A 21,738-nucleotide genomic window follows, 5' to 3' on the forward strand; every position below is an offset into this window, starting at 1 on the left:
GATGGCATGTCCCCTTCAGAAGGGAGCCCTGAGCCATCAGTGCAGCCAGTGACCTGGAGAGGTCCTCCTGTCTATTTAAGAAGTATAGGTAAAGGTTATTCTTCCTTCCTCTCTTCTTTCTAAGAAATCCCCAACTTAATTTCTTTGCTGTTGTTCTATCTCTTAGCCATAAAAGGATTAAGAAACTCTATGGGTGACGAGACAATTTTGTAAATGAATCTGAGTACAATATTTGAACTACCAACATTGATTTTTTTTATTTCTTTACTATATATTAAACATTAATAGGGAAAGATAACTATTCTTCAGATTACAACTATTTGAATTTTCTTCCATTATCTTCTGGTCCCTCTCTATGGACTTAAGTATATGTGTCTGGATGTGTGTGTGTGTCTGGAAGTATGTGTATATCTGTGTATATGTGAGCACATGTATGTATGTGTGTGTATCTGTATGTTCTCTGTGTGTGTGTGTGTGTGTTTTACTGGACATGTGATTCCAGCAAGTGAGTATCAAGGACAAACATGGTGGTGGTGAGGGGAGGCAACAGAAGTTTATGATATTGAATTGGCCATGCCAAGGGAGACAGGTGTGCAACCACACTGGTTATTCTTTGGGGGGTTATTAAATACACTTCATAGCTATCCACCCAGAGACAAAAGGAGGAAGCTACATCCATCAATTTTTACCCCCACCCCTTAATCTAGTGCATTAAGCCTCCTATACAAACTCCTTCAGTGTTTGTGTGTGTGAGTGGCAGTCTACAGCCCACATGGGACCTCACAATAGGGAACCAGAGACACATACCACATACATACGGCAAGAGCTTCTTGACCACACATACCCACGTCACCCACACTCTGATTGTTTAGACTTGACCATGATTCATCTAGAATCACGTAACTAGACGGTAATGCCTCGATAATAAAGAATGATGAAGGCTGGGCTGCAGCTTCGTTGGTAGAGTGCTTGCCTAATATGGATGAAGTTTGATCACGGGCACCACATAAAGCTCAGTGTGACGGTACACAGCTGTTAATCCCAGCACAGGGGAGGCAGAAGCAGGAGGATCCGAGGGTAAGTTATGAGGCCAGTTTGAACTAGAAACTTTCTCCATTCCCACCCAAAAAAAACTACTTGTTTTAGGGCAGCTATCAACCAATCAGACACAGGATAAAAATCTGAAAATTATAGTCTAAGGGCCAGTATCTTAAACTAACTTCCAAGTCATACATTCTTTTCAAAACATATCTATCCCTCCAATTCATTTAATCTTAGCCTAGTCTACTAACATGAAAGGTACCACTCTAAGTGTCTTGCCCACATGGCACGTATTGCTATGTGGTTCTTTGTGTAAAAAAAAAAAAGCCCTGGCTGTCCTGGAACTCACTCTGTAGACCAGGCTGGCCTTGAACTCACAAAGATCCGCCTGCCTCTGCCTCCTGCGTTCTGTGATTAAAGGCGAGTGCCAATAGGACCACCCTATGAATAAATGTTATACACACAAGAAATCCAAGCTAAGCATTGTCAGTGAACATGTTTCTTGTTTTCCATTATGATGTTAATGTTTCAGTGAAAATTATTCATAAATATCCACATTTGTTTTGAGTACCTGTCTAACATGCAATTATCAGATAATGAGATGTATATGCATTTTCAGCATTACCAGGTATTTCCAATCATCTTTCAAGAGAAGCTGTATTAATTTACACCCTCTTTGATTGTGCACAGGAATCCAAGCTGCTCTGTATCCTTTCTGTCACTTGGGACAACATCAATCATTTCCATTAGCAGTTCTAACGTGTATGAACTTTGTCCCATTATCATTATTTAAGAGTTATTTATCTTATGCGTATCAGTGCTTTTTTTACATATGTGTCTGTGCACAACATGTGTGACAGCTGCCTGCAGAGGTCAGAAGAGGCATTGCAGTCCCTGGAACTGGAGTTATGGATGGTTGTGGGTGCTGGGAATTGAACCTGGGTCCTCTGCAAGAACAAGTGCTCTTGACCACCAAGCATGCATCCCACCCAACCTCATTATAATTTCAAATTTTACATCCCTAATGAATAGTGAGAGGGAACCATTTTAAATATTATAGGTTCTTTGGAAATTTCCTTGGTAAACTATTTGCTTATAATTTTTCCTCATTTTTCTATTGAGTATTTTTATATTTTATGTATGCCTTCTCTACATTTTAAAAAAAGACCCTTTGTTGGGACATGAATGAAAACATTATCTCCTACTCATTGATTAGGTTTTCCATTCCTTTAAAGATAACTTTAAGAATATATATTAGTACATGCCTTTAATCCCAGCATGTGGTGGGGGGCAGAGGTAGGAAGGTCTTGATGAATTTGAGGCTAGTTTGCTTATCAGGCTATCCAAGGTTCAACATTAAGACCGTATTTTTTTAAAGTTATATATTTTCTTTTAATACATAGTATATTTAATATTAAAGTATTTAATATATATTTAAATATATAAATAAAAGTTTTAATATGGTATCTATTTATTTATTTATAGCATTAAAAAACACAGAGGTAAGGTCATTACATAGCCCAGGCTAAATTGGATTCACAATTCTTACAAGACTGGGCGTGGTAACATATCGCTCTAATCCCAGCATTTGGAATGCTTAGACAATGGTTGTAAGTTTGAGGCCAATATGGAGTATATAAGCAAGCTTCTGGCTAGCCAAAGCTATATAGTGAGTCCTGGTTAGTCTCAAAGGACAAAAACATAATTTGTGTCTTTTGTAAATTACATTTATTTAGCATGTGCTCCCGCACAATGTGTGTTTGTGTGTGTGCACCAGGCCTTACATGTGAAGGTCAGAGGACAATGTGAATCATTTCTCTTCTACCACACACATAGACTCTCATCATTAAACTCAGATCATCAGCCTTAGTGGCAGGAGCCTTCACCAGGTAAGCCACCTTGTCAGGCAAAGGGTATCTTTTTTTCTTTTTTCTTTTTTTTTTTTTCTTTTTTTTGCTAAGGGTATCTTTTAATCAACAGAAAAATTCATTTATTTGGTTTGGTTTGGTTTTGGTTTTTTGAGACAGGGTTTCTCTGTGTAGCCCTGGCTATCCTGGAACTCACTCTGTAGACCAGGCTGGCCTCGAATTCAGAAATCTGCCTGCCTCTGCCTCCCAAGTGCTGGGATTAAAGGCATGTGCCACCACACCCAACAGAAAATTTTATTTTAAACATCTGTCAAAGCAATCTCTTTTTATTATAAGTGTTCTAAGTGCACAACTTAAGAACCTTTGCATTATCTTGAGACAGACACAGTTTTCAGTTTCTACTGAGGGATCCTAATCCCACAATAAGAACTTCACCTCCAGGACCTCAACCCACCACCCTGCTTCTCTCTTAAAAGACTCATTTCCAAATGCTACTATGGCTTTCGTAGTTCCACAGAATTTTGTGCTGGAATTTCATTATAACTAAATTAATAATAAGGATCAATTTAGGAAGAATATGTCTCTTTATAATATTAGTCTCTAATCTATAAACAGAATATAATTCTCAATTATTTATGTCTTCTTTAATTTTCTTAACAATACAATTTCTGAAGTAGTCTTAGATATATTTTGCTAGTTTTTTTTTCTTTAAGTGTTTGATGCTGGATTACATGGTATTTACGTGAGTTTTAAAAACCTGTTTTGTGGTTAATATATACAGATCTTGATAAAGCTTCTCACTGATTATAATTCTTACTTGTTGATTAAAGTTGTGGCTCCATACAAAATAACATTTCAAAGTTTTTATTTCTTCTCACAAGATTTTGGTGAATTTTTATGTTTTGATGCATATGATGGTAGTGGCCACAGACAGAGGTCAGCTTCCTCTTGGTCTCTAGGGGAAAGCTTTCAGGATCCCTCCTGAGTAGTTGTAGCAGATGCTTTGTGTATTCTCATCATTCTTACAGAAGCTCCGGTCTGTCTGTTCTCTGCCACGGAATTTTATTGTAATATGTTTTATCTAATTCTTTCTCTGTATCTATTAAGATTTATAAGGTTTTGAATTATTTTCTTAATGTATCCATATTGACTAAGTTTTACAAACTATATCAGTTTTATCAGCTTTGTGTTCCGGAGGTGTACTGGCTAGTTTTGTGTCAACTTGACACAGCTGGAGTTATCACAGAGAAAGGAGCTTCAGTTGAGGAAATGCCTCCATGAGATCCAGCTGTAAGGCATTTTCTCAATCAGTGATCAAGGGGGAAAGGCCCCTTGTGGGTGGGACCATCTCAGGGCTGGTAGTCTTGGTTCTATAAGAGAGCAGGCTGAACAAGCCAGAGCAAGCAAGCCAATAAGGAACATCCCTCCATGGCCTCTGCATGAGCTCCTGCTCCCTGACCTCCTTGAGTTCCAGCCCTGACTTCCTTGGTGATAAACAGCAGTATGGAAGTGTAAGCCGAATAAACCCTTTCCTCCCCAACTTGCTTCTTGGTCATGATATTTGTGCAGGAATAGAAACCCTCACTAAGACAAGAGGGGTGGGGGTGGGGTGGAAATAAGTCACAATTAATTATTCTTTCATTTATATCCCTGGCTTTGGTTTACTATAATTTTGTTTAGTATTTTTACATTGTAAAACAGAAGTTGTTCATTTCAATGTCACCTAATTACTTTAAAGTACCTCTTTCTTCTTTAACACCCTTGCTATGTAGTGTGATCAAAGTAAGCAACAGCTGCCTTCTTTTCCTAGTCTCTAGAGGGTGTCTTCCTTTCTTAAATATTTCATGGAATTCACCATTGGTGCCATCTGTGTCTAGTCTAATCTTTGGAGAAAAGATTTGTTTGATTGCTAGTAGACATAGGACTATTTAGTTTTTCTATCTTCTTGCACGTGGCTGTTAAGTTACATTAGATGCACTGAGATTTCTCTTCTGAAGTCCTAGGAATTACTTCCAGTGGCCACTCGTCATGTGTAACATCAAAACACTGATGTCTCCTAACAGAATGGAAATCTTTTAACACACATGTTTCATATTTTACTAGAAGACCTATTATTCCAACTCACTGTTGTTCAGAGTAAACATTAACAATGAAAGACTGCTCCAAACAGAAAAGAATAAAGTTGTTACCATACAACTGAAATACATTATGAACGTGTGTACAAAGGTCATAATGATACTCATTATTATATATAATTAATTTAGTATTTTGTAAAGTTGTTCTAAATGTAATTAATGGAATGAAGAGACAGCCTACTGAATGAGGGACAAACAGTTCCTAGCTATTATATCTGACAGAGGAATAATATCTAAATGATACAAAGAACTCAAACTAAGCAAGAAATCAAACAATCCAATCAATGAATAGGCTAATGAAATGAACGGACAGTTCTCAAAAGACCAATTACAAATAGCCTATAAACATATGAGAACCTCACTAACACCAGAGAAATACAGACCAGAACTATATCAAACCTTTAGATCACTTCAGACATAATGGCAGTCACTAAGGATATAGGGTGGGGCTGGGCATGCAGCACAGTTGGGAGAGTACTTAATAATAAGGACAAAGCCCTGAGGTCAATCCCTAGCTCTGCACAAACCCAGGCGTGATGGTGCACACCTATATTCCCAGCACTCAGGCGGCGTTAACAAGGGGCAGCGAAAGTTCGAGGTCAGCAGCCACTACACAGCAAGTTTGAGACCATCCTGGAATTCATGGAACCCTACAGGTGGAGGGGGAATGGAGGGGGGGAGAAACCATGTGATCAGGCAAGTGCTGACCAGGATGTAGACAGAATGCAATCCTTATACTGCTGGGAGAACGGAAATCAGCTCAGGCACTATGAAAACTAATATGTAATTTTTGCAAAAGCTAAACATAGATCTGCTGTATGGCACAGATATCCTACCTCTGGGTATTGATCCAATGGATTCCGATTCAGCATGTCACAGAGATACTGGCATGTCAATATTTATTCCAGCACTACATTATAGAACCAACCCAGGTGCCCAACAGCAGAGGAATGAATAAAGAAAATATAACATATATACACATAGAATTTTTTTCAGCCATAAAGAAAAAAGTGTGGTTAACTGAGAACAAATGTTGGCAAAGATATGGGGAAAAGGAAACACTTATCCACTGTTAGCGAGACTGCAAACTGGTCCAGCCACTCTGGAACTCGGTGAGAAGAAGTCTCATAACGATAAAAATAAATCTATCACATTACCCAGCTATACCGCTCCTTGGCATCTGCCCAGAGGACCTGCCATCCTACACCGCAGACTCTTGCTCAGCCATGTCCACTGCTGCTCTACTCACAACGGCTAGGAAACAGAATCAACCTAAACGTCCTTCAACTGATGAATGGATGATGAAAGCGTGGCGCATTTACTCTACGGAATTCTATTCAGCTGCGAAGGAAAATGAGATCATGTAATTTGTAGGAAAATGGGCAGAACTAAATAAGATCATATTGAGAGAGGTAACCTAGACCCAGAAAGACAAATGCCACACGTATTCCCTCTCATCCTAGCTCCAATCCTTCAGATGGGAGTATATAACCTGGAGTAACCACAGAAACAAGAAGAGTAATGGGGGAGCCGGGGGAGGGGGATAAGCAACTCCAAAGAGGTGAAGAGCAACATACAGGTGATATGAATGGGAAAGGAGAAAATGGGAGGGACTTTAATTGGGGAGCAGGAGTGGGGAAAGAAAGATAAATAACATTAAAGATGTTTGAAGAAGGCATAGAGACTATTTGATATTTACAAAAAATTACATGGTGTTTGTGAGCGTGTGCGCACACACACACACACACACACACACAGAGAGAGAGAGAGAGAGAGAGAGAGAAAGAGGAGGCGGGAGACAGAGACAGGGTGCTTAACCACTTGTGGGCATAATGCTCCTACCAAGAGTCATCGACTGTGAAACCGAAACCCTGCTACCAGACATGAGAAACCTCCCTTTGAATTGTTGGTGAAGGGAGTCCCTGAACAATAAAGACTATTGTTGTTGCCTTTGGTTGCTTCCCAGATGTTGATGCTAAGACCATATTGCTGAAGACACCATGCACTTCAGACACAGGACAGTGAAGCTGTGTCTCCCAAAAGCCTCCTCCCTGAGGGCTAGCTCCCATCATACTGGGAAGTGCTGTGCAGGATGCCAAAACAAGGAAGGCAATCAATAGACCTACCCAGCCATGATGCCTACGACCCACCCACGGCAATGACCAGCATGGTATGTAGATATCCTAAAGGTGCAAGAGTGTCACTTCTGGTTTGGGCAGTGGCTAACAGCTGTCTATTTGGACTTAAGGCCCATTTAACAGGAGGAAAATTGAGCCCAGTCCTATATACCTGGCCAAATACCCATGGCTAGTGAGGTCGTGGACCCTCGAAGATAACCTACTCTTGACATTTACCAAAACTAGTATCAATCCTAACCACATCCTACCTGTTTATCCTTATACCCACAGGTAAGCCTAGCTCTCACCCCCATCGTGAAGCAGATGGACATGATTGCAGAAATCCACAACTGGGCACAATGCAGAGAACAGCCGACTGGGTTACCCCGACCCCAGCTGACCCACCTACAACACAACCCCTGCACTAAGGCTTCAGGAACATGGAAGGAGATGGGGCAAAAAGATCATAAAAGCCAGAAGGTAGGGAAGTCTGCTGCAAGGTTGTTTTCCAGATGTGATATGGAAGCAGTACCTTTGATACTGCGACAATATGGCTGTCTAAACAAGACCTGAACAAATCCAACCCCAGTTGCCATCAAAACACGGATGGGGGTGACCTCTTAGGGCCTGACCCCCTAGACAAAGAGCTTCAGTTAATGACCACTGAGAGAGGAGGAATTAGTCCCCCCCAAGAATGAACTCCCTAGCTGGCTATCCAATTGGTTGACCCTTAAAATAGATACATACAAGCCACAATAGATAGATTCAACGGGTTGCATTTAGATCTATTTATTTGTGTGTGTGTATTTGTGTGTATGTGTGTGCATGTGTGTGTGTATTTGTGTCTGTGTATTTATGTAACAATAATAAAGGAAAAGAAACTGAACTTCAGAGGAAGGGGGGCCATAGGAGGAAAGGAGAAAATAATGCAACAATTTAATTAAAGTAAAATTATTATAAAGTAAAATTGTAAAAAACAAAAATGTAGATAATGTTGGTTGTAAGAAAATGGATACAACTGGAGATCATCGTACAGATTATTGAACTAGTCTCAGAACAATAGATATCGTCTATTTCTCTCATTTTTGGTCCCTAGGTTTTATACTGATACATAGATGACAGGAATATAGAATAAAACTAAGGAACAAAGGGGGACTGATTTGGGGGAGGGGGAGGGGAAACGAGAGGGGGAGGACTGTCTAAAGTGCAATATATTCTTGTATGGAAATGTTCTTATGTAACAGTTCCACATCCAGTGAACAAACAGAATAAAACATAATTAAAGGGAGGAGAGTGAGAAGGCTCAGAGGGAAAGGCACTTGCCACCAAACCAGACAACCCAAGCTAAATCCCCAGGACCCACATGGTGTGATGGAATGAGAGAACCAGCCACTACACACTCACTGTGGTGGCCACGGATGTGACGCTCAGATACACAAGAATACAAAATGCATTTTAAAAAAATCACATTCTTCCAAGAGGTACAAATTCCCACAGGCTTTAGGCTGCTGTCACTCCATCCATAGATAAGTTTAATTTAACCTTGCTCAGTCAATTAACAAGTACGTGTGATGGCATATTTAAATATTCTCCCTCCAGGAATAAAACCAGGTTAGCAGCTATATAAACCACAAAATTGGGACTTTATAGTTGTGTGTGTGTGTGTGTGTGTGAGAGAGAGAGAGAGAGAGAGAGAGAGAGAGAGAGAGAGAGAGAAGAGCTCATACGTGCATGTGCTTGTGTGTATGGGTGTGTGTGTGAGTGTGTACACAAGTGTAGGTAACACAAGGAGAGTGTAGAGGTCACAGGACAACTTTTTGAAGATAGTTTTCTCTTTCCGCCTTTCTGAGGTTCTGGAGTCTGACTGAGATGGTGAGATTTTATGAATATAGGGAATTTTAGTCATTAGGTGACTGATCACGTGACTGTGTGACAAGAGAATTTGATCAGGGAGACTGAGTGACCTATTTAGTATTATGTAGGCAATTAACAGCAGAGCTGGTGTCAACAATTCATGTCCCCTGACAGTCTGCCTATTGAATGATGCTGCCCAGCAGATTAGCGATCCCTTCCGGAAGTTAGGAGAGTCACACTAGAATCTACCTCACACCTCTTTCCAAGAACTCTGGGTTGCACAAAAAGCTGGGCGTGGCAACTCACACTTGTATTCCCAAGGCTGTGAGACTGAAGCAGGAGAATTACTCTGAGTGTAGTTCAGGGAGAACTACACACATTGAGCTGGGCTAGGCTGGGCTACAAAGTGAACAATATAAAAGATACAGGGGATAAATCAGGACCGGCATCATAGAAGCTAAGACTTTCAGGGTTCACGTGGTGCTGGTTGTCTTTCCAGCCATTGTTGAAACACAAACAACTCTGCCTTAGCCTCATTTTGGTACGACTGTACAACGGTCCAGGCCTTGACAATCTGCTACGACGCCTTCTCCTCTTCCGTACTAAGGACTTTCAGAGCATTTTCACTCCTACCATGTACACTACAACCTCAGGAAAATGACACCATGCATTCAATAGTCAAGCTGGAATAATATTGGGTTTGTTTGTTTTATTTTTGGTTTTGTTTGTTTTTGTTTTTTTGTTGATGTTGTTTTTGGCTCATCTCCCATGGTTTCTATGGTTTTTTCTTTTTAAAGACAGGATCTTATGTAGCCTAGGCTGGCCTTAAACTTACTATGTAGCTGAGGCTGGACTTGAACTCCTGATTCTTACCTCCCCCTCCCAGGTGCTGGGATTAGAGGCATGCACTGCAACACTTGGCCTTGGTGGCATGGTTTCATTATATGCCAGGGTAATCTAAGTTCCTGGTTACTGTAGTGTAATATCCATATTGTCTGCTACAACGTAAGCAGCATTCTGGATATAGTAATGGATAGTGACTGACTGTCACCTTGACAGAATCTAAAATCACCTAGGAATTGGGGCTTGGGGGAATACCTCTGAGGAGTTATTAGACTAAGTCAACTGAAGTGGAAGGTGCGCTCTAACTGAGCAGCAACGTTTCGTGGGCTAAGGCTACACAAGAAAGCCGTGTAAAAGCATTGGCCACTCTCTGTTTCCTGACTGGCTGGGACGTCCCCACCATGCTGGGCTGTACGATGGGCTAAAATAACTCTCTTAAGCTTACTTGTCTGATATTTGGTCCCAGCAACAAGATAAGTAGCTAACACCAACTGGCAGATTGACATAGTGTTTGGATACGTCTGTGGGTGTGAGCATAAGAAACGTAATACGTAGGTTCAAATATCAACTGCACCAGCATTACCCACGTGACCTCCGCCAAGCTGCTGTGTCTCCTTTTCCTTATTTGTAAAGCAATTTTCATAGCAGTGCCTTTATAGTCACTGGAGAAAAGTAAGTGACATCATGTATTATCGCAGCCCATAATAACTGTTCAAAAATATTAACTGTGACAAGATGATGTTGTGTGATTGGCTGCTGCTCTTCAGTTCCTGCCACTCAAGGGGATTCCTCCTGGCCCATCCTAAGTTACTTGAACATCCAAGATTTCAGCTAACTCTCTCTCTCTCTCTCCCTCTCTCTCTCTCTCTCTCTCTCTCTCTCTTTCTCTCTCTCTCTCTCTCTCTCTCGCTCTCTCTCGCTCTTGCTCTCTCGCTCTCTCTCACTCTCTCTCCCCCTCCCTCCCTCCCTCTCTCTTTCGATAAATATATCTAGTATATAAATAGTAACTCATCTAAATCCCATTAAGTCTAGGTAATTTTATTTAATAATCATATTTCGAGTTGGACAAATAAATAAATGCCAATGCAATTTTTACTAAATCCTGTTTTCTTAATGGTTATTTGGAATACACCACTCACATGCAGGCCCCAAGACTATTGAATAACAGATAAAATAAATAATGACCATAATGCAAACCACATTCTGATTCCCACTTTTCTGGATAAAATAAGTCCATGTAAGAATTGTAAGAGCCAGAAAGTAGCATGCTTATTAACTGTGGGTTCCTCCGCTATATACATAAAGCTTAGAGCTCACATGGCCGGGTTTCACATTCTCAGCTAAGCTAACCTCTCCTTGGAGCCCAGTTCTTAAAACCACTTAGGAATTTCAAGATTTGCTCTAAAGAAAAATATCTCACATTTCCATGACTTTGCCTGAGCACAAACTGAGAAAGCTCACTGAGTGGGAACCACCCTGGGGGACAGGAAATGGTCACTGTTTTCAGAGAAAGGCAAGATGTGCCTGAGTACAGGAAATCACACTGGGTTTGGGAGTTTGGTCCCAAACTCCTCCACACAACCCTGTGTGTGCTGTGTAGACAGATCCACACTTTACCTCCCCCTGGGGAGTGTGGTGGGAAATAAGAATCAGGGCACTTGTCATCTGAGGGAAAAGGCACTCACTCTATTCAAAAGGGCCACATAAATGCATCAAAGACGCGTATCTCTTTTTCACATTTCATTCCATTTTAAAGCATTCAGGGATTTACAGCAATTCTAGATTCAAACTAGGGAACTTGGGAGCCTCTGGGGAGGCCTGTCAAGACTCCCTCATGCTTGGAGTTTCCTAACGCAGTGAGACTTTCGATACCAGAATCTGCTGGTGAACAAAGTACTCACACTACTGGTTGCATTGATTTTTTTGTTTTTTTAATTCTTGTGAGTAAAATATTATCATGAAGCAAGGTCCAGACAAAAAGGGGCCCAGATGTGGTCCCAACTGAACCACCTACCTCTGAATAAGGCCAACCGACAGACCTAAGCCTGCTCAGCAATTCCAAAAGACTAATGTCTAGCCAGCGGCTTGGACGTGTATGTGTGTGTGTGTGTGTGTGTGTGTGTGTGTAATTGAGGGGGGTTATAAGGTCTTACTTAGCAAGCAGTTTTTATTAAAAAATCCATCCCCAGTGCCTTGCTTCCATTCTCAAATGGGGTGAGGGTGGGGGAGGGAGATGCAGTGGGGAAATGCTGTATAGTCTTCCTGCTTGATTACCAGAGCCTTTCCGGAACGTAATTCTCTCTGAATGAAATCTCAAAGGATTGAGCCTGTGCTAAAGTTTCTAGTATGAGAGCTGCACCAAGGTGATAATGCAATTAACCTGAGTAATACTTCAAACGTCTTGCTAATATATACATCATGTATATGTATATGTATATGTATATGTATATGTATATGTATATGTATATGCATATGTATATGTGTGTGTGTGTATATGTATGTGATGTATATGTATATGATGTATATGTATGTGTATATGTATTGACAGTTTAGACTGTGTTCATAGTGTGATTTCAAAAATTAGCCTCAGAGGTTTGTGAATTTGCTCAAATTAAAAGGATAAAGATGTGTCAGTATAAGAAGAACCGGCTGGCTCTTCTTAATATTTTCTAATATCGCTTAACAGCATTCTGAACGGCTGCACTGCAGCCTTTCTCGGTTCACTTCCTAGACTCTGCAGCAAAAGTCTGTGATTATTATTTAAGGATCACGGTGATTCCCTTCACGGCATGGGGGAATAAAGAAAAGCAAGAGCAGGGCTATTATCCTGTGTTTATAACAAGTCTGTTGCCATAGTAACGCCTGTGATGTCACAAATGCTACACCCAGGGCCAGAAGCTGTCTCCGAGGGGGAGGGGCAGCTTGGCCTTGGAAAATGGACACAAGCATTCCAGGCCAAAGCAGGGTCAACAGCGAGGTAATCATGGAAACACAGGGAGCTCCCTTCACCAGAGAAAGGAAGGGGGTGGAGCAGGGCCAGAAAAGCAACTCCCTGGGCCCAGAAGTGAGCTCACGCATGCTTCTTATACGCAGCTGTGCAAAGGGAGTGGAAATCCAAGCGAATGTGGTACCTCTGTGTTCCCAGTCAGGATCACTCCACTGGGCTCACTGGCTGCCAAGACGTGAATGGGATCCAGGGTCTGCCCTAGCTCACGAAACTGCCGGGAACCAGTGCCTGCCCAGACAGAGCCTCTAAGGCCCGCAAGAGATGCAAGTGCCTCACATGGCAGCCCCTGAGAGCCTAGCTAGGACATTCCCACCAAAAGTCATCAAACTCAGAGAGCCACAGATTCTCAAGGATAGGGAAGTAATCAAGTCTTCCCCAACAGCAGGGGCTTTTAGAATGAACTTGCAGGGAAAGGCTGTATCTCCTGGCACTGGGGAATCTGGAAGTAACGGCAAGTTAATAAGCACTACTATTCTGATACAGCTTAGAATGAAATGGCCATGTATTTGCACTTGGGTGCACAACTTTCTATGCACGAAGATGATGTGCATGAAGACTCTAGTGCAGAATTAGGAAAAGGACGGGGAGATAAGGTGCGGGGTAGGGGTGTGGGGGTAAAGGTAAGGTGTATGTTAACTTTCATGTCATAGCTGTCCAGGCGCTAAGTGTACATTTTCTCAGCTCTGCAGCTACCCCATGAAGTAGGACTGTAAGCCCATTCTTTAAATGAGAAGATGGGAGCACCCAAGGGTCCAGGTTAGCTTACTCTCTTGGTGTCTTCTGGAGTCCCTATCCACTTTAGGTTCCTCAGTTCTTGGGGTCTCCCAGAAACTGAACCACCAACCAAAGAACATATACAGACTGGACCTAGGGTCCCCCCACCTCTACTCCCACCCCCACCCCCACCCTACACATACATATCAGAATGCAGCTTGGTCTTCATGTGGATCCCCCAACAATTGGAGTGGGGGATTACCCTGACTCTGTTGCCTGCCTATGAATACTGTTCCCCTAACTGGGATGCTTTGTCTGGCCTCATTGGGAAAGGATGTGCCAAATCCTACAGTGACTTGAGGTGCCAGGGTGGGTTGGTACCTAGGGGGCACCTCCCCCTTGTCAGGAGAAGGGGAGGGGGCAAGAGAAGGGGCTGTGTGATGGGGGACCAGGAGGAATGGGGGCTGTGACTGAGTTGTAAAGTGAATAAACAAATAAATTAATGGAAAAAAATGAGGAACCTGAAAGAAATAGAGCTGGCAGAACTTGCCCCCTTTCAGAGAGCTGGTGAGTGAACAGGCCAGAGTTAAACAGGTCTTCTCGGTCTGAAGTCTGTTCGGTCCTCCTACTTAATCAAACTCACTCAATACACCCAGCAGGCACCCTCAGCTAAGCCGCAGAACATGCGACCAGTCGGGAACTCTACAGGTTAAGAAATTACCTACCCTTTTCTCACCAAGTGGTTTGCACAAAATATGTATTTGGGAGATAAACAGCGGTTCCCTCTGTTTCATTAAACCATCAGCCAAAGAAAAATCGGATCACTAATAAGGGAAATATTATATGATACACTAATTATATTAGTAATTAGGACTAACAATGATTTTAATGACAATAAGTTTTAATTAAATAATATCTCAAATGACCTCTATATGATAGGTCAGTTTTATTTGTTAAACTATAATAGGCCAATAAGAGAATGTGGCCAAATGTAACACAAACTTGAGACATTTGTACCTGAAAATGCTCTCACTGTTACAGAAACACGAATGTCTATCCTTTCAAATATAAACACAGCGTTAGTGTTAGTATAAATATTGCTGTTATAACACAGTACCTGTCAATGTTCAATTCCATACACATAAAAGTAATAATAAAAAACAGAGCGTTCTAGCATAATCCCCACATTTTGCAGCAAGCCTGACAAAGTTTTATTGACAGGCTCTTGTCGCCTGAACTACATCTGTAAGATACAATGAACACCCTCCTGCTCAGCTCCCTGCCACTGAGGTCTAATGCACGCTCATCTCATTTTCTGGAAATATAAAGCAACTGATTACATTTTCATGCAAGTGAAACTCAGATGTCTCTCCTTTTAGGTGCTCAGAGACAGCTTTGCAGGAATTAGGAAGAATTCTGTAGAGACGATACATAATATAACTTGTTTCTTGAATGGATTTAGGGCAGGCATGTTCAGGAACATGACTGCCATATGTCTTTTGCAAAATTATCCCTTTCCTCAGAAAACGCCCCAAAGACCTGGTCTTCATCCTGCACCACCCTGTCTGGTCATATGTACTTTTTTGTTAACCATTCATTGTATTTATTTGATTTTTAAAACAAAAGATACAAAGTAGGTGACTTTCAGAAAAGGAAACTCTCTTTTTCTGAGTCTAGTGGTAGAACAGGTGTGGAGTCAGTGGGATGCTTCAACCCAAGCAGAAGTGGATAAAGAAATGCTTCCGATAACACCAGCAATGCTCTAAGCAATATGTGTCGGGCACTAACACTTATCTATAGCATCCCTCAAACATCTCTATTTCAGTTGAGCCTTTACCGTTTTATCTTAAAACAGTGACAACCAGATTACGGTACCAGATCACTATGGATGGCAATCCCAGGCATGCTTACCTGCTGGCGGCTTTATGAAAGGTGGTGGGATTAAAGGGACAATAATAGGCACATTGCCATGGTCCTTTGACCCAGCAGGTGAGTCACTGAGTCCATTCCCAGTGGCAAGGCCTGAGTAGCCTGTGCTTATATTGTAAGATGAAATAACACTGTCCTCCGGTAATTTTGGTTTTGGCAAAGAATTTTCTGTAAGAGAAAAAAAAAATCACCCAATATAACCAAGAACGTATTCATTACACGTAAATCCTCCCTTATTTCTTCAGGTACGTTGGTTCTGCAACAGAACAAAGTCTTTTTTCCAAGCCTTTCAGCAGTTTCCCAGAACTCCATAGTCCTTCCTGAAGCTTTAGAGTTTGACTATCAACCATTTCCAGCGGGCTTTTCTTTAAAATATGCTCTACTGCGATAGCTGATATCCCAGGTGAATCATGGGCACCATATTCTAGCACCATAAAACCCCATAGCAAATTGAGAGGTACTTAACGTTTTCCACGTACAAAGTGATAGAAAGCAAGCATACACTCTGGCTATGGGAGGAAGCTGAAAATGCCCAGAGTGGCAACTATGCCCACTGTTTTCTAAATCTAAGCCATGGGATAATCAATGATTAAAAAAACTATTGTTGCACTGGGTATTGGTAATTTAATATTAATAATATTTATTAATGATTGGTAACAATATTAATATTGTTAAAAATGAAAAAAGTGGAAATCCTTTTATCATACATGCACACACACACACACACACAATCTCAACCATGAGAGAAGCACGGGACTCTTTGCATGTTCCCCAGAGGCAAGGCATATCACCCAGGAGAAGTATTACTAAGGCTATTAGTTCATACACTATAAGCTCAGGACTTGCATTTTTCATTTACAGTGAAATTGATGATACTATCTTCATAGTGTGATGTGTACAATTTCATAGCAAGCTTAACATAAAATTTGTCATGTACATTTAACTCCACGAGCCTGCAGGACGGCTCATTTACATTTCATTGCCTGGCACATAAGAAGAAAAAGCTCTCTCTTAAAGACTGGAAATGAAATGTTTGAACAGGTATTGTGCCGAGAGGTCTGGACACAACACAAACACAGAGCCAGCAGGCAGTGATAAGGAACAGTCAGTTGTACCCACATTTTACTGAAACTCCTTCACACATCCCTCCTCTTGTATCTATAAGCAGACTCTCATTCCAAATTTAGGTTTACTAATTCTGGAGTCACGTGGGCTCCCCACTCAGGTACTGGGCACTGCTGTTCACTAAGCGTCACCAGGGCTCTGCTCTGCCCTTCCTCTACAATCTCCGCTCTCTAGCTGGACTTTGACCTGATCATCTACCATTTATTCTGCTCTTCTTCCCCTCTGCGAGAGCATGGAGTAGAGAGAGATGGAAAACCTGACACACAGAGTGAAAACAAGACTTCCTTTTAGGACCCATCCAAACATAAGGAAGGAGGGTTCCCAAGAGAACCACGAACCCCTCATGCTATCCGACCGTAGAGACCCAGCATTGCACTGCAACAGGAGGCCCAGGCCTGACAGGGCATCAAATGGACAAAGAGCTCAGAGCCAGCAAACACTGTTTCCCTGAACTTGCAGCAGGAGCACAGAGTTAAGCTCCTCTGCCCTGGCGTGGTTTTCCCATTGCTGGAAGGAGACAGAGCGGTGTCTATTTTTGTTTTCTGTTGAGCTCTGGTGTTCTGTGGAACTCTGCTTACAGGAAAGCACAACTGGGATACATTTAAAGAAGTCCTGAAACCCTTCCACTCCCAGCCCCTCTCACCCAAGCAATGTCTACACAACACTAGGGGTCCAGGTATATAAAGTACATGCACACATCAGATACTTGCTGATGACACGTCACAAACAAATTACCTACAAAGCCAATTCCACTATAATTATACAAGCATATTTGCCCCTTATTAAATAGGAAGGCAAGTTTGTTTGTGTGTTATCGAGATGGGTGCACTTATAAAATTACACAGAGGGAAGCAGATCTCCGCTGAATATCGGACAGTGTGTGATGTAGAATAGCATCAATATTTCTCAATGCTGATCTATATTTTGACTTACAGTCAGTCCTGAGAATGCCACTACGCAGAATATACACTACAAAACAGCAGGAGTATGTTTAAAGTTATTTCATAAGTTATTGGAAATTCTGTCCTAATCCTAATCCAAAAATCCATTTACTGATTTTTTTTTCAAAACATGCAGTTCAAGTCAGCTTCTCAAATGACATTTTTAAAAAGCCAGATAGTCTACTTGCACACTGAGGAATGACATTAGAAAATATTAAGTCTTCGCTGTCCACAATTAAGCAATTACACTTCTGTAAGAGCAGAGAAGTTTGTGTGTATAATAAGAACACTGTTACTTATAACAGTCTTGAATGAAAGCTAAGGTGTTTCAGAAGGACTTTGTGGGCACTGTTCAGAACAACAACCCACACAGGGCAAAGCACTCATGTTACATGCTCAGATCTAAGACTACAGTGAAGTTGTATGATCCATCACACACACACACTGCCAGAAATGCCTTCCACGCATTACACGTTGATCTGCAACTAATCTGGGGTGGCACTGTATCTTCCCAAACTGTTTACTGTTGCCAAAGTTTGCACAACTCACACATTCGTTATTCAATATCATATGGGGTCACCGCCCACTGCATGAGGAGCTGGGGCTTAAACTAGTTGTGTTCATAACACAAGGAGACCCACAACAATTCAGTTCTGGCAGGTGGAGAAGGTCCCTTGCTCTTTGCACGAGCAAAGAGCCGTCAAACATCTTTACCTTTGAGAACAGAAATGTGTTGCCGGCTTTCTCCATCCGTAGTGTAGCTTCTGAATTCAATATCTTCACCGTCTTTTAATTCAACTTTATCATAGCCATACCAGCCAAGGAGTTCATTCATGGTGTTTTCTGCAAAGTTCTGAAAGAGAAGCATCAGCCACTACTTAGTCCTGTGATCAATAACTATTTGAAAAGAATGTACACGTTAGATTCTGTTAGCCGTATCCCATTTCATGCCGGCCCCACGTCCCCCAGAGGATTGCTCGCTTTTCAATCATGTTCAAGAGTTGTGATGCATTTAAATCACAGACTGACTCTTCCAATCGTGACAGGCCTTCAGACAGTCGAAATTTAAGGACAATAAAAAAGCACTTGTCAGTTTCATCTATGGATAGAAAGTCTTGCTTTAGTATATATTCTGCAAAGTGTAAGTTCTGCACTAGTATAAAAATATTGAAAGGAAGCATGCAAAAAAAAAAAAACCTAAGAAAGGATTTTAAAAATACAAGACCTTTTTGTAGTTCTAACTAATTTAAGTTAGAATTACTTTCTGATTCGGTGTTGTTACTTAACATGATTCTTACTGCCAATAAAACAGAATCTTAAAAAAACAAAACAAAACAAAACAAAACAAAAGAAACAAACATCAACTGTCAACCAGGATCATACCGGAAAAAAAAATGAATAGACTTTAAGGGTTCCTCTTAACTATTTTCTAAGGTATTTGTTAGCTTGATGGATACTTTGTTCTATACATTTTATTAGTGACAGATTCATTCTGTCATAAAAGTGCCAACAAAGTTGAAGGTTACTACTCAGCTGGATTTAAGATGAAAACTACTTTATGAACTATAAACTAATATGTGAATGTAAGGTGGTTGTCACTGTTGCTGAAGATATCAAAGTTTGAAAATAGTAGGTGTGGTTGACAGATTAAATACATATGCCAAGTAACTGCGTCTAGCAATTTATCCATTTTAGGTCCAGAAACAAAAATGTAAAGCCTATTTGTGCTACTGACCTTCGTGCTTTAGACACTATCAGGCAGGGTACCACAAATCTTTCAAACTAGGAATACCATATGTCCTTACTTCTTTGTAGCTCAGAGGGTCTCATATTCTCCTTTGAAGATGTCATTTCTGAATCCCACTGGGGTATATACTTTATACACCTAAATGAAAATCCAAAGCTAAGCCCAAGTGGCGAGACCCTCAACATGTGTCCCATGTTTCCTTAAATTCTATGACTTCAGATCTCAGAGGGGTTCCATAGAAGATAGTATAGGACCACAGAAAGAAACCTGGCCTTTCGAGCCACCCACAGGATGCTACTTTTTGTTTGTTTGCTTGTTTAGTATCCACTTAAGTTCTAAGATCCAACTGGGTCAATCTGTGATGGTTTAATATACTGGTAATTTAAAAAAAAAAATTAGCCAGATTGATTTAGTGCCACCATCCATGTGGCTAACAGCCAGCCATATCAAACTTTAGTGAGGCATTTATTCTTTCTGATGGCTGCCCGTGTCCACATTAAATAGACATTCTTCCATGAATGCGTGATGATGATATGCTTGCTATGAATAATAAGCAAAGGGACTTCAGGGACAGACACCACGGAGGACTGGGCTAAATGCTATTCCAATTCACCAAAGGAGATTACTTTAATGAGCTGTCACTGTCCCCTAACACCCAGTCCTTTCACTAACCCAGCAGTGACAGTGTCTCAGCACACAAGGCGATTCTTACCTTGCGTCAAAATCAATTCCCAACAGTGTTAAAAGCCGGGCTCGAGACATAGCACCAGTCGGCTTGCCGCTTGCCCCAGTCTCTAAGAGAACCGTGCCAACGAGACAGATGATCTGCTGCATAGCGACTCCCGGCTACTACATCTGGTTTTGTGCATCCTTCCTAGTCTAGGCTAGGAGGCTCGCAGTACCCTGCTTGATAAATGCAACTTCCCCCACTGTGTCTAAGCTCTGCAGCCACACAAAGGCCACCAGTGCATAATTCATGTGTCAACTTCCCAGCGGAGGACATAAATTTGTTTGTCTTAGTCCAGCTGCAAATCCATTCATCCCCTTCAGAACCAACCTGAGAGATAGACGCAGAATTTCTAGACACCAGATAAAAAGTGAAAACCTCAACTGGATTATTAACAATAAAAGCACATTATTTGGGCATTTTAACAAAAACAAAAAAAAATTGTTTTGTTCACATTCTCTTATAGAAACTCATCACAGAAGAGTCAATATGAATCTGATCTATTCCATGATTTTCAAGTTACTATAAATGTCAGGGAAGTGACTATAAAATGTTTCTTTTCTTGTCACTGCAAATGAAAATAAATGTGCCATGTTGTTCTGATATATTGAGCGCAGGGACAGAAACAACAGGCATATAGAAGATCAAGTGATAAGTCTCAAACTGTTTAAGGAAGGGGGAATACATTGAAAAGGAGAAACTGAACATATACAGGCATAAGAAATAGACTGTAGGGGCTAGAAAGATGGCTCAGCAGTTAGCCCTGACTGCTTTTCCAGAGGACCTTGGTTCAATTGCCAGCACCCGCAAGGTGGCTCACAACTGTCTGTAACTCCAGATCTAGGAGATCTGATGCCCTCTTCTGGCCCCTATAGGTACTGCACACATAATGAGACACACACACACACACACACACACACACACACACACACACAAATAAATACATAATAAAACTAAACCCAAAAAGAGATAGACTACAACCTCAGTCATACCCACAGTTTGTTAAGAAAGTCAAATATCCTCAAGGAGTAAACCATTTAATAGCCTAAGTTTCTATACAGAGTTTAATATGCTAGACAGCGTTATGTTGCTACATGGAAGTAAATGAAATAGACTTTTACCACTGTTGTCTAACATTCCAGATGAGGTAAACTGTGAAATGTTTATGGCCTAGGCATGATTCCAAGTTTTTCATGGAGAGAATTCCAATAACTATTGTTTCAGCTTTAAACAAACAAACAAACAAAAACAAAAACAAAACAGTGTCTCACCATGTTGCTCTGGCTGGCCTGGACCTCACTATGTAGGACAGACTAACCTCCAAGTCACAGAGATCTGCCTGCCTTTGTCACTGAGTGCTGGGATTAAAGGCACACCTTGCTTTGCATTTCAAAGTTCTTATAATATTGTTCTTTTAAAACCAATTTTCAATTTAAAAGTCCTTTCTTATGAATGTTTCTTATGTCCTTTCTTATGTTCCTTCTTGTTTATTGTTTGTTTGTTTGTTTGTTTAAAAGTAGGGATGGACAAAGGTGATAAGAGTTAAAATTCTGAATAACTGTAAATAGCAATGCTCAGTATTAAGTGGAGATAGATGTACTAAGGGGAGGGGGCGTGGAATCTGCTTCTGCCTCATACCTTCAAACAGTGTTTCTTTTGATTTCCTGAAGACCTAAGGCATGAAACCTTT

General features: G+C 41.1%; 1 protein-coding gene across 4 annotated transcripts in view; it reads right to left on the reverse strand.

Annotated features, from left to right (window-relative positions):
- Window positions 1-21,738, reverse strand: part of Sobp (sine oculis binding protein) — a 180,652-nt gene that overhangs the window by 139,930 nt on the left and 18,984 nt on the right. For all 4 annotated transcript variants that reach the window (XM_030244821.1, XM_030244820.1, XM_017313763.2 and 1 more), the window contains exons 2-3: window positions 18,289-18,427; window positions 15,491-15,676 (exon numbers count right to left, since the gene is read on the reverse strand). Coding sequence is in view for 2 of the 4 variants with exons in the window: in XM_017313763.2 (XP_017169252.1) it covers window positions 15,491-15,676; window positions 18,289-18,427 (325 nt within the window). In the remaining 2 variants the exon portion in view is untranslated. The remainder of the gene's footprint in view (window positions 1-15,490; window positions 15,677-18,288; window positions 18,428-21,738) is intronic.

The sequence above is a fragment of the Mus musculus genome, chromosome 10 (assembly GCF_000001635.26).
Source record: "Mus musculus strain C57BL/6J chromosome 10, GRCm38.p6 C57BL/6J".
NCBI classification, from domain to species: domain Eukaryota; kingdom Metazoa; phylum Chordata; class Mammalia; order Rodentia; family Muridae; genus Mus; species Mus musculus.